Here is a 13,601-nt window from a genome sequence, read left to right on the forward strand (position 1 = left end):
TGAAATCTTTATTAGACTGAACAATATTTATTGACTTGTATTCTGTGCTTGATCTTGAATTCATGATCAAAATTGCCCAAACAAAAGTTCCCCACAAGAAAGTGCTAAAGTTCACCCTTCATGTCTTCAGCTAATCAAATTGGTAGTAACAAACAATTGTTCTTGTATTTGAAAGGTGGAAATAAAGTCAGTTGTTACAAAATGTATACATGAACATATAGTTGACAAGGATTGTCCAGGAAATAGGAACACATTGAAACTTTATTTATTATTAATTTATTAATATTATTAATTTATACTGATTATAAATCTTATGTATAATTTTTAATTGTTTATTCCTCATTATTATTAGCAGAACTTTATTTTCTTCTTTTTATTACATTTAAACTTTCCATTAGCTTCATCAAAAACCATCACAACCTTTTTACAAATACTTTGAATTAAACAAAAGTCTTTCTTAGATTAATCTAAATCTAAACAAAATGCACATTGTATCAAAATGATTCAGAAAATGTACCATTAATTAAGAATAGGAATCTGATCCTTGCACTTTAGTGTCCCTAGTTTGCTAATAGTGCCAACCTATTGACATACTGTTTAAGCTTGCACAAACCTACATACTATATAAGTCCTGCACACGGTGACACTGCAGTCATTGAATGTTCTGTCTTTTCCAAATTACATGTTTCTGGTCAGATTTTGTCCTAGATTATCTCTCCACAATGGGGTATATTTGTATATAATTGTTTTTAGAAGTGGAGATGTTGCCCATAGCAACCAATCAGATTCTGATTAACAATTAACTAGCACCTTATAGAAGATAAGAGCTAGAATCTGATTGGTTGCTATGGGCAACATCTCCAAATCTAAAAACTCTCACTTTAGTAGATTTATCCCAATGAGTTTGTTGGTTAGAAAATTTAGATTTTGTAAATATGACATAGTTTTGGAGGTTTTTGTCATGTATTATTAAAACTGTGCATAGCAAAATAAAATAATTCTTAAAACAAAAAAATACAAAATCAGCTTTAAAAAGTAAGAAAAAATAAATAAATTATACAACAAATTATATCATTTATTTAAAAACTCAGCAAAATCTTCAAAAAAGTACATATATTTATTCCTCTGTGAATGTAAGAATTAGCAGCAAAAATATACAGTTATATTTTGATACTTTGTGGGTTTAAATAAACATGGTTATGGGAAGAATCATGAAATTAGACCTTTCTTGATTTTCTCTAATTCTAAAAGCCATGAATTAAAACATTTTTTTCAGCTATTGTACCCAAAAAGTCCACATCTTTTTTAAAAGCAATGAAAAATGTGCCTAGATAATTTTCAAAAGTAAATGGTTATTCATGGTGAGACTGACACAACAAGAAATGGAAAATGGTGGTCATTTGGCTGGAGCATAATAAAGAAAAATTAACTTTATAATTATCAAAGCATACAGGACCTGCTGCCTTTACCAAAAGCTATGTGAAATCAATCCATTTTTTATATTTTTTTAATGTAATGTGATGCATTTGTGCTGCATTAAGGAAACATAAAAATACATCAATAACCTCCTTTGTGTCATTAATTTGTCTTCTCAATGTGCAACAGAAAATTCCACTTGAAATTATTGAGTGCTGGGCTTTGGTTGCTTTTGAAGATAGAGATAACTTATTTTACACTATTCTATGTTCTAGTATATGATAATGAATGTATTGAATTAAAAATGTTGAATAGCATGTACAAGGAATAGTTTACCTGAATGACATTGATAACTCAGCACTCTTCACGTTAAACTGTCTTGCCCTGTATATATTTACAACACCCTAGTGAGAAAGTACAGTATATAAATTATCACTTATAATTGATGTATTGCTTCTATACTGTGTAAAATGTGATGTGGAAAATGCTATTTTAAATAATATGCTACTTTTTGAATGTCTAATTTTAATAAGTTAAAATTTGTATGTAGGTTAAGCCTTACAGTTTCATATGAAAATGTGTTTCATGCAGTAACATTTATGAGTACTGTATTTAGGTTTTATGGATTACTGTAGATTATTGCTGAGACAATATATAGTGGCTCCAAATTTAAAGCAGTTCAAAGAAGTGTTCTGTTTAAATTCCCTTGGTGACTTTGGAGCTTTTATTAAATGAAAAATGATTGAAACAGAAAAGCATAACTCTCAAGTGTGTTACTTTTGAAGGGATAGTCTTTAGTTTCTAAATCCCTCTGTCCAGCTTTCCTTCCCAAAAGTTCCTAATATAAGTCGATTACATAAGCAGATCTCTAGAAGTACAGTAGACTATAGTTACTTCAAAATATACTGTAGCTGCATGGCTCCAACTTTATACAATATATAACTGTTTGCACTTTATTTGGAGTTCTCTGTGGTGTTTCTCTTTGATGAGCAGATCACAGGTAAAGTACATCTGTTCACTCTAACTTAATGTTACTCACAAAACATTTCGAATCTTGAACTTTTTTTAAAGGTATATCTATATAGGTCAAATAATTTCACAACTTCCTTGAGTTTTGGTCTTGACAGATATCTCAGATTTATTTTTCAATGTTGGGCCCATTTCATACCAAATTTGCCTTAGTGAACCCAATCTAGACACAGCTGACTACAGGAACCTTGTTATAAATCGCTAAACACACTCAAAATCACTACAACCACACTCAGGTATTCTTATTACCAGGGTATAAACCAAGGAACCATGAAAAAATAACATATTTAGTTTTAATCAGCACAAATTGTGTTTCATGCTAATCTGCATATAGCATGGTGCATCACACCACTTGACTTAATTCTAAACAAAATGTGATTATGTGAATACATATAAACTGTGTATGGAATGGCACCAATTCAGGAGCAGACCTATTTATTAGAAAAGGCCACTCTTCTCTCTGTTCTGAGAGCATCAGCTGAACCAATAGAAATAATAGCGTAGGGGTTTATGGCACAGAAATGAGTTTGATAAGTGAAACTGATTCAAGCGACTAGCATGTCTTATGTATGGAAAGTGTAGCTGTAAAGTGCTTTGTGAAAAAAGTGGTGTGTGCAAAAATGTGCTACTAAAATGCTGAAATAGACCAATAATTTATTAATGTCTAATAATACTTGCACAGCACTTTGCACTTTATTATCCACCTGGTTACTCATTAAGGGTTGATTAGAGGTTGTGATCATTGCTAGACTGTGCTTTTGGATTTTTGTTCATGTATAAATAAATTGCTATATGTTTATCTTTATCACACTCTGTTCATATCACTTGTATATTTTTTTGGTATTTACAAAGCACTTTAGCATTCCCATTTTGATGGGGTCTTTTTAAACGGTTAAATTATTGGTCTATTTCAGCACTTTAGTAGCACATTTTTGCACACACTGCACTTTTTTCACAAAGCACGTTACAACTACACTTTGCTACAAGACTTATGCACATATATATATATATATATAAACACTACTGCACTTCATTCTTGACCCAGTGGGTTATAAAACACCATTATACATAAGACACGCTAGTCGCTCAAATCAGTTTCACCTATCAGTTATATGTATTTAAATTTATAGATTTGATGATAATGATAAACTAGTATTTTAAAGTGCCAATACTGAACATTGAACTGTTTAAGAAAAGAGTGAATAGTTTTTCATTAAAGGGCAAATTAAATGTTTAATTCAATTATGTCTATTCAATTTGTGGGTATGTTTTATGATTGAAATCTGTTGTAAATACATTTCAGCTATACATATCAATGATGTGCAGAGGAAATTAGTTGCATTCTGAATGTATTGGTTATGGTGTATTTGCTTGGGTTAGAGCACCTGTTTTGTTTATCAGCTTTCTTCTTCTGCAAGAGCACTTTGTAAATTGGCAGGGAAAGGACAAATTATAGCCAATCAGATAATCAGACTGAACACAGCAGCACAGATTGTTAAAGGAGATGCATCTGCTGATTGTGTAGTAGGCTCGTCCACTTGTGTATGTTAAGAAACACCCAGATGAATCTTCACGAGACCCTTAGGGTTATTAGGCGAGGTTAATTTGTTGGGTGTCCTCAATGAGTAGGAGACTGAGTGCATCAATACTAGTCATGCTTGATAGAGACTGAGGACTCCAAGGCTAGCACAGAGTGTTGGCGGAGACCCAGACCAGAGGCGCAGAGTCTAACCCACCGGCAGTTTTCACCAAGAACCACTGCAAGAAAGTTTGGACTTCACAGTGTCTGATGGGAAGATCGCAGCCCCTGGCTGGGTCACTCAGTACTTGCACAGAAACAGGAAATGAGGCAGGCATGGTGTGAGCATGCAGAGCACTAGCTGGAGTTTAGAAAATTCAGTAATGCAGGATACAAGTCAGGGTTATAGCAGGCCAGATACTCAGGATTCTAGCTGGAGGATGGCAAACCAGCAATACAGGATATGAATCGGAGTTGGAGCAGGCCAGCTACTCAGGATTCTAGCTGGAGAATAGCAAACCAGCAATGCAGCATATGAATCGGAGTTGGAACAGGCCAGTTACTCAGGATTCTAGCTGGAGGCTTGCAAACCAGAAATGCAGGATACGAATAGGAGTTGCAGCAGGCTAGATACTCAGGATTATAGCTGGAGAATGGCAAACCAGCAATGCAGGATATGAATCAGAGTTATAGTAGGCCAGCTACTCCAAATGCAGGTACTGGAACCTACAGGACCACTGGCAGGCAGAGGACCACAGGCACCAGGAACAAGGACCAGGGGCTCACGCAGCAAGCAAGAGCTCTAACCGGTTAGCTCTGGCAGGGCTGACTAAAATATATAGGGAAAAGGAGCCAATCTGGAGGCCAGGCCAGACAAGCTCCCTAGATGATTGATCTAGTACAGCTGAGCACTTCACATCTCAAAGCTGAACAGACAACCCCCCACAGTCACCAGGTGTCCTGGTTGCCTTGCGAGCTGCTGGGAGCCACTGACTAGAAGTACTGTGATGTCCTGGATGCCTAGCAATGACCTGGACCTGTGGAGCTACGATGGCTTGTAACAGTGTATTTGTGTGGAAAGGGCTGCATATGAGGGTGGTAGTTTCATGATGTGTAGAGGAGAATATAAATACTGTAAGTGGAAATCCACAGACTAACAGATAGGTAGTGGAAGGAGTAGTGATATGATGGACCTGTCATACTGATGTAGGAATATTTTGAGGACAAAGGCACATTTACATGAAATTACATCCATGCTCAAATGTCCCACTTTTTAAGCAGCTGAATATGAATATGTAAAAACCTGTAGCTTTTTAGATTAAATGAATGTTCGAAGCAGCAAATAATATTTTAGGAGATGAATGTGATGATGTGAAAGGCAGTGACCTGTCTTTTCATGTAGGCATCATACTGTATAAAGGGCAGAACACATGTCGCACTGTCAGTGTGTTGAGAGGAATAAGAAAGAAGCAACTTAGAAATCACTGATTTACAGTAGTAGAAGAAGCTTAGGCTCTTGCCTTGCTAATGTACATTAGGCGGATTGTTGTGTCAAAGGTATCAATATATATGTCAAATATATCCTTTTCTGAAATAAAGTACATATATCCAACTTGTTTGTGAAGCAATTCAGGCTTTCAATAATGACCAACAAAAGGGAATTACAGAATGCTCTTATCTTTCATTGATAGCTTGCATTGGATTTCAGTTACTCATATCTAAAAAGTTTGTAAAGTGATTTAGGCTTTCAATAATGCCCAACTACAGGGAAAATAGAATTATCACTGTTTTCATGGATAGCTTACATTTTATTCCATTAACTCTGCACTCATATTATACCTGGACCTTATAATTCCTAATAATATTGTGTTGTTAAGGTAATAAAATGCTTTTGGTACCAAGTTTGAATATAATAAATTATTCATAGGCTCTCTCTCACTACTGTACACAAATATGCTAATGGTGGAATTGTGAAATTAATGAACCCTGAGTTGTATTTTATGTTTTCTTATATAGTGATCACCATTATGAATTAAAAAAAATAGTCTTATTACATTTGGTTTTCAATAACTGTTATTTTTCTCACCCTTGTGGCAACTTTCCTCAGACCTTAGTCAAACTCAAATATCAAAACATTTAGAAAGCTCTCATAATATGAGATCTCAGACATTTTTCCCCTACAAGCCACAGGAGCAGCTACACCAATAAAGACTGAAGGAGCGTAACCATTTTTTAATGACAGCTGCTAATTCATGTTTATGTAGATCTACATTACAACACTTATTAATAAGAGTTACTGAGATTAATGATTAACATAACCTTACTTATGATAATAAACCTCTGGATGTTATATACTATTAATCTGATAAAGTGAAAACATATGTCATAAATTTTACTAATGCAATGTTAGCATTTACTGTATAGTTTTTCTCTCAGATGGAATGAACCATCAAACTCTAATATGTATCAAAATGGATATTAATCTCTTTCAATACATTCAAAACGAAAGACCAAATACGTCACATTAGCATGCAACAGCGCATATTGACGTTAAGTACTAATCTTATTAAATGAGCTCACTAAGTCTTTTCGTATAGAAGGTGTAGACATTTTTGCATAAATTAGAATAAGTATGTATAATCAGTATTCCTCTACATCATAGCATTTTAATTTCAGATGTAGAGAGAATCTTGAAAATGCACTAAACTTTTAAGTATTCACCTTTGCAATAAAATCTTAATAAATGCATCAAGGCATTCCTAAAAAAGGAAGGCATTTATTATACTATATGCCTTTACTGTCCATGGTGCTGAAATCAAATTGCCAGCAATAAGTAACGTGAGTATATAGTATTTATATATGCAGTATTTCTAAAATAGACAAGAAAACCAAACTATTGATTTTATTATAATAAAGAATTTATTTTACTTTGTTATATTATTAGTGTATATATATATATATATATATATATATATTTATATTTAGTTATTTAACAACTTCATCCCTACTTTTCATCTGGAAACTCATGCACTCTCTTTCCACCACTTTCAATACACATTTTTTTGGTTTGGGGTAAATTATATTTTATTAATGCATTATTTATTTATCTACTGTGTATAATGTTGTGCTGCTGTGGTTTTTACACATTGGCACTTAAAATGCATGGTTTATTAACGTAGAAGGATTAGTATTTACTTATTTTAAACCAACTATAAGCTAACAGCAGTTGTATTTTATAGAAAAGAAATGGCTGAGACTACTTCAGCTGGCATTCTAATAAATTCAAATTAAAAATGGCCTAAGCTAGAGACCTGCAGAACATGCTGATATTTAATTGTAGTTTTCTTAAAAGAGAGAGGCACAAAGTAAAATATAGCCATTTCAGAATTAAAAATATACTGTATATTCAAAGCTAAGGAACAGACAAACACCCCAACAGTATAAATACACAGAAATGTTAGTACCCAATGTGTTTGAAACCTAGTATATGCAGTACAGTAGTTTAACCAATAAGTTTGCAGTAGTTTAACCAATAAGTTAACAAAATACATTCCCACCTATCCTATAAGCATTCAGTTATGAAATTATCAGTCTTTTATATAGAGTTTACTCTGAGCTTTTCTGTGAGACTAGCTGACAGTTAAGGGCAAGACCCTTTTATCTTGAAGATTATGTGAGAATTATTGGTGTTGCAGAAGAGCCTTAACAATGACACTGGTCAGTGTATTTTTTGTTAGAGGAACAATTTTGTTTGCAACTTGTAGAACACTATGTAGTTTGATCTCTTTGGGTCTATTCATCATCAATTAATTTCTACAAAAGCAGTGAAAATTAACATTTTCCCCTGCTTCGGTAGATATTAAGTTTTTGGGCCATTCATCTAAAAGGTAATGCAGGCGATATCACAGATATCTCCAGCTTACCTTTCTCTCCCAGAATGGCCCGCTGTTCCCATACACTAGTACGGGGACTGAATTCATCAAGCTCCAAAAATACAATATTTTTGAAGCTTGACTGCGGGAGCATTTGCCATCTTCAGGTAGCGTCTGCTCCTGCAACCCACTCCTTCTCTATGGAAAGGAGTCCTGTGTTGCAGAGCGGGGATCCATTTGGATCCCTCCACCCCTATCTGGCTCATTCTGCCAGGCGCCAGTGCTTTTGTGCACATGTATGACCTGTAGGTCACTCAGGCGCACTAGTTTAACTGCTACATAAGGAGCAGTGAATAGATTCACTGCTCTGTAAGGAGCAGGGAAAAGACTTGGGGAGACAACTGATTTTAGGATCAGCTATCACAGCGCTGGAGCAATGATGAATTGTTTAAGCATTCATGTTGAGTTGGAATGTTTATTATCAGGGTCCGTTCAGACCCCAATAATAACATAATGAATAGAGCCTTTTGTCCTAAAAACTTTTTATTATTTTAGTCTTAATATATAGAGATCGACTTCCGGTGGGCGGGCCTTGTATGCAGCCGCGTTTTAGAGGAGCTCCTGAATGCCTGGGTCTTTTATATGAATTATAAGCAATAAATTGCTGATCCAGACTTCTCCAATGGTGCTGGTCGCTGTGGTGACCCTTCAGAGAACTGGTTGTAGGTCATTTCCAGTTCCCCACTGTATTCTCCCCGGAGTCCTGTTCCAACTATTAGGAGCTTTCCTGCCTCACCGCCCACCATCTTACTGCTGTGCCGGTGAGGGCCCAGAGACGCAGTCTGATGCAGGACAACCATTACGATCACCCTATTAAGGCTTACCTGCAGCTAAGAAGACTGGCTTGAAAACCGGAGACCATCTGGAGGGTAGCCCTTGCTATGCCTATTGTGCTCCCTGGAATCCTACTTCACCTACTGGGAGCTTTCCTGCCTCCCCACCCACCATCTTACTGTGGTCTCTGCGTGTAACGATGCATGTTGCTGCTGCTGTGGAATACCCAACATTGCCGACCTGTTGCCGCTTATCTGCTGGAGCAAAGGCTGGTTTGAAAACCAGAGGCCACCTGAATGGCTGTCTATGAACAAAAATCCTACTGTGGGATGACTGAAGTTGGAGGACCAGATAATAACACAGGTGCAGTGTGCTGTATGGGTGGCCATTTCTGCTGACTGAAGTAAAACCCTGCTGCATGGCGACTGAGGTCCATAGGGTTGCATCTCATCATGGCTGCCAGAGGTCTCTGACAGAGCTGGTGACTTGCTTAACATCCTGATCCTGGCTGGGGGTTGAGCAGAGGTAAAGGAGAGGTAATTTCCAGATGCTGAGAGGCGCAATTTTTCTTTTTTTTTTTCTCAGTATGGGAGAGATCCTGAAATTTTTTTGTTGTGATCCCTACTATTTGGACTGATTGACATTTATTAGTGTGAAACAGGCAGTGCCACTAAATATGTATTAATATTTATTTTTATATGTAGTGGAGTGAGTAATATTTGCTATCCCAGCCATACTGCCTGCTTTATCGATTGAATTATGGTGTGTTTAATGCCGGATATCACATTTCACCTCTGGACTATTCTTGTGCTTATTTCTGCTAAAAAGTGACTGATTTATTGCTGCCACCTAGTGGTGACTGCGTTGTTTGCTCACAATACATACCAAAATGTAATTATTTAATATATCTGAATACATTACGCTCTTTGAGTTACAACTGTCTGTTTTAATGTAAATTGGGTTTCTATATATTGATGTCCCTTGACTACCTGCATACTGAATGTGATTTTACAGGTTAAGTATAAATATTTTACTATGACTAGAAAATCTACTAAGGTAAACTCTTCCCAATCAAAAATGACACAATCCATGTCTTCATCAACTCCTTCTTCCCCTAATTCACCAATGTCATCTCCAGACACCCCTCCTTTAGTCCCTATAGGGGATACACAATCCTCTATTGTGTTAGCTGCTCCCTCAGCAATGGCAGAAGCTCAGGAAATGTTGTTAGTTATTAAACCCATGATGGAACAACAATTTAAAGAATTTCGTGATACTATTACTAATGTGGTTTCCCAATTGGATTTACATTCTAAACGCCTAGATGTGGTGGAACAACGTACAAGTGACGTGGAAGATACTTTAATATCCCTTCAATCTTCCTCCATATCTCAAGGCGATACTATCAGATCCCTCATCGACAAAATCGATGATTTAGAAAATAGGAATCGCCGTAACAATCTTATATTTATTGGGATCCCTGAATCTGTTAAAGGGCAGCATTTGTTAGAATACTTGCAACACTCATTAACTGTGGCCCTTGGTATCACATCATCAACAACCCTTATGATAATTGAAAGGGCGCATAGATTGGGACCTGAGAGATCGGCTACTGGTTCACGCCCACGTCCTGTAACTGCTAAATACTTAAATTATAGAGATAAAGAATTGATTCTCCGATCCTATTGTCGCCAAAACTCTCTGATTGTAGACGGTCATTCCCTCCTGATTTTTCAGGATTTCTCAGCTAATGTATCCCAGAGACGTTAAGAATTCTCGCCTATTTGTAAAGTGCTACATGATAACCATGTTCAATTTGCATTGCTATTTCCTGCAAAATTGAAAATCACAAACGATGGTACTACACATATGTTTGATGAACCTAAACAGGCCCAAGATTATGTACGCTCAATGTCTATTTTCACTGCTTCCGCCTCTGGGCTTGTTACTTGACTTACTATAAATGCATACATTTTACTATGATATAGAGAGACTATATATTGTATATTGCATATGTTTATTTTTCTATGTTTTTATTATTTGTTGATCTGTCAGGATGGAAGATGGCCACATTTTTGGGCTCTATTCTCTCCTGTTTTAATATTTTATATGTCAATGTTTGTTTTTGAAATTTTTGAAGTATGTTATTTGACACATACTTCTCATTTACAGTTTTTGGTGGAAAATGTTGGAAAAATAAGTTTTTCAGAGCATGTGATTGAAAGTTTCATACTTATTAGAATACTGTGTTTTTCAAACGTATTTTTGTTTCTACATTTTATGTGGTTGCTGGATGTGGTCGGTAGGGTTCTTTTTTTTTTAATTGCTGCACTTCTCACTGGCTGGGATGGGAAGGGGGCGGGATACTAATTATACTCTTTGCCACTGAGGCTTTTTTTTTTAAATAAGATGATAAATTTACATAATGAACAATCCGAACCTCTCTCTCAGATGCGAGACAATGTACGGGTAGTCTCGTGGAATGTTCAGGGCTTAAATTCTCCTATTAAACAGAGACGGGTAGAGGCCCATCTTAGACGCCTAAATTCTGATGATGTTTTTTTACTTGAGACCCACTGGGTGGATTCTGAAAAGGGGACTTTACGTGGGCCTCGGATTGGAGTGTGTATATCTTCTTCTTATACTTCAAAAAAATGAGGAGTTGCTATCCTGTTTAATAAATATTTAGATGACTCTATATTGAGTTCAGAAGGAGACCCCGAGGGTCGATATTTACTTTTAGATGTTATGATAACTAGATCCTTATACCTTTCTTAATATATATGCCCCGAATTCCCCTAATACGGATTTTTTACGTAAAATATCTAACTTGCTTTTGAGGAGACCTACTCCAAATCTGGTGATGGGAGGAGATTTTAATAGTGTGGCAAATGAGACGTTGGATATATCTGGGTTTTCTTCCTCACCTCCTCTTCCTCTATATACTGGTGGAATTGGATTGTTCACTTCGATTCATGGCCTATGTGATGTTTGGAGACTATTTAATCCTACGGATAAAACATAGTCTTTCCATTCCCAAGTACAAAGATCTTTTTCTAGGATTGATTATCTAATGGTGGTGGATCATTTGGTCCCCTCAACAGTATCTCCTGACATCCATAGTATTATGATATTGGACCATGCCCCTATTTCTTTAAATATCAAAACTAGATCCCCAGGATGGTCTTTTAGATTTTGGAGATTTCCATCTTTCTTGGGACAATCAGATGATTTCAAACAATTTCTTACAACTAAGTGAAACAAATTCGTAGATGATAACCTAGAACATTGGGACAATTCACCCTTATTCTGGGAAACCTCTAAAGCAGTGTTGAGCCATATAATGGCTTATATGGCTGGGAAGAAATGGGAAAATCATACAAAAATATGATAGTTTACATAAGGCAATGAATGAGGCATACGAGGGTTATGTGACTGATCCATCAGATGTTAATTTAATACTCTATAATCATCACCGTCAGCTACTAGAAAGCTTTTTGTTTTGTTGGCTAACACATGGACCCAACAGGACTATACTAAGAATACATTTTATAGATGGGGAAATAGATCAGGCCACCTTCTGCCAAACATGGCCAAATTGGAACGCCCCAAACATTCTATTAAGGCAATACGTGACCCCTCTACTCAAACCAGAGTTTTTGGTACCTCTGATATAGTATCTATATTCCAGAAATATTATAAATAGTTATATACTGCTATTCCTGAATTCCCTGAACTACATGACAATTTATTAGATGAAGCAAGGCTGCCTAAGCTGTCTTCTTCCCAAAGAGAAGAATTGACCCAAGATATAACTGAGGAGGAGGTTTCGGCAGTTATCAAAAATCTTAAAAATAACAGAACAAAAATAAATAAATAAATAAATATATATATATATATATATATATATAAAGAGAGAGAGAGAGAGAGAGAGATCTTTAGTGCTTCAAAACTGATTAAAATGTGTTTATTTTCTGCATACTCTCAAATCTAAATGTTTGCATATTTTTGTGGAGCATTATGCTCAATACATAATAAATTAAAAAATTATCTATCTATCTATGCACACATACACTATGTATTCCCCTCATCAATCACTACCACAACAATAATTATATCCTTTTCTCTAACTAAAATTGTATAGATAACATGTTTTCAGGTAAAGGATCCCATACCTCTATTCTGTTTTTACATGATCGTATTGGTATAATTTGTCTTCTTGTGATATACAGTACATGATATGTTAAAATTGAAAAAAAAACTGGAAACTATTGAAATGTGTTCTTTTTTATCTATCATAGATTTATTAGCAGTACCTAAACATCCTTATGCTGCTATGGAAAACTGGGGATTGAGCGTATTTGTGGAGCAGAAAATTCTTCTTGATCAAAGAATATCTTCAATATCTTACTTACTTGATGTCACCATGGTTATCGTGCATGAAATTTGTCATCAGGTAGGTAACATTTAATGATGATGTAAAATAACCTGTAAACATTCTATATTACTTCAGAGAGAGAAAATTAATTTTGTTTTAAGTTATAATCATTAAACCTATTATGCAATATGTATCATATTTATTTTATATGTTATTTGATGTCAAGCATTACTGTGTTAAAAGTTATATTGGTTCATAAATATAAAATAGGTAAAAGATAACTTTAGGATCATCTATATTGGCCACACATTCTTAATGTCTTAAAAGACAAAGATTTTTTTTTTCCTATTTTCCAAATGCCTTATAGTGCAGGTTGTAATAAACTACTGTAGATATTTTAAAATGCTATTGGCACTGGTTTCTAAGAGATTTCACCACTTTCACATTGTCTCCACTCCCTACAGACTCCCCCTTATCCCCATATCCACAATGTCAATGGGTTTCAGTTCTCAGTACAACAGTCTATGTTGGTGTATAATGTACTAACTGGGTG

The 13,601-nt window shown here is 35.5% G+C and overlaps 1 protein-coding gene across 1 annotated transcript in view; it reads left to right on the forward strand.

Moving 5' to 3' along the window:
* TRHDE (thyrotropin releasing hormone degrading enzyme) overlaps positions 1–13,601 on the forward strand; it is a 778,828-nt gene that overhangs the window by 398,753 nt on the left and 366,474 nt on the right. Inside the window, 1 exon segment of the mRNA XM_088452538.1 lies at positions 12,972–13,126. Coding sequence (XP_088308664.1) covers positions 12,972–13,126 — 155 coding nt within the window.

This window comes from Taudactylus pleione, unplaced genomic scaffold (genome assembly GCF_031769625.1).
Source record: "Taudactylus pleione unplaced genomic scaffold, aTauple2 ptg000038l, whole genome shotgun sequence".
Classification (NCBI taxonomy): domain Eukaryota; kingdom Metazoa; phylum Chordata; class Amphibia; order Anura; family Myobatrachidae; genus Taudactylus; species Taudactylus pleione.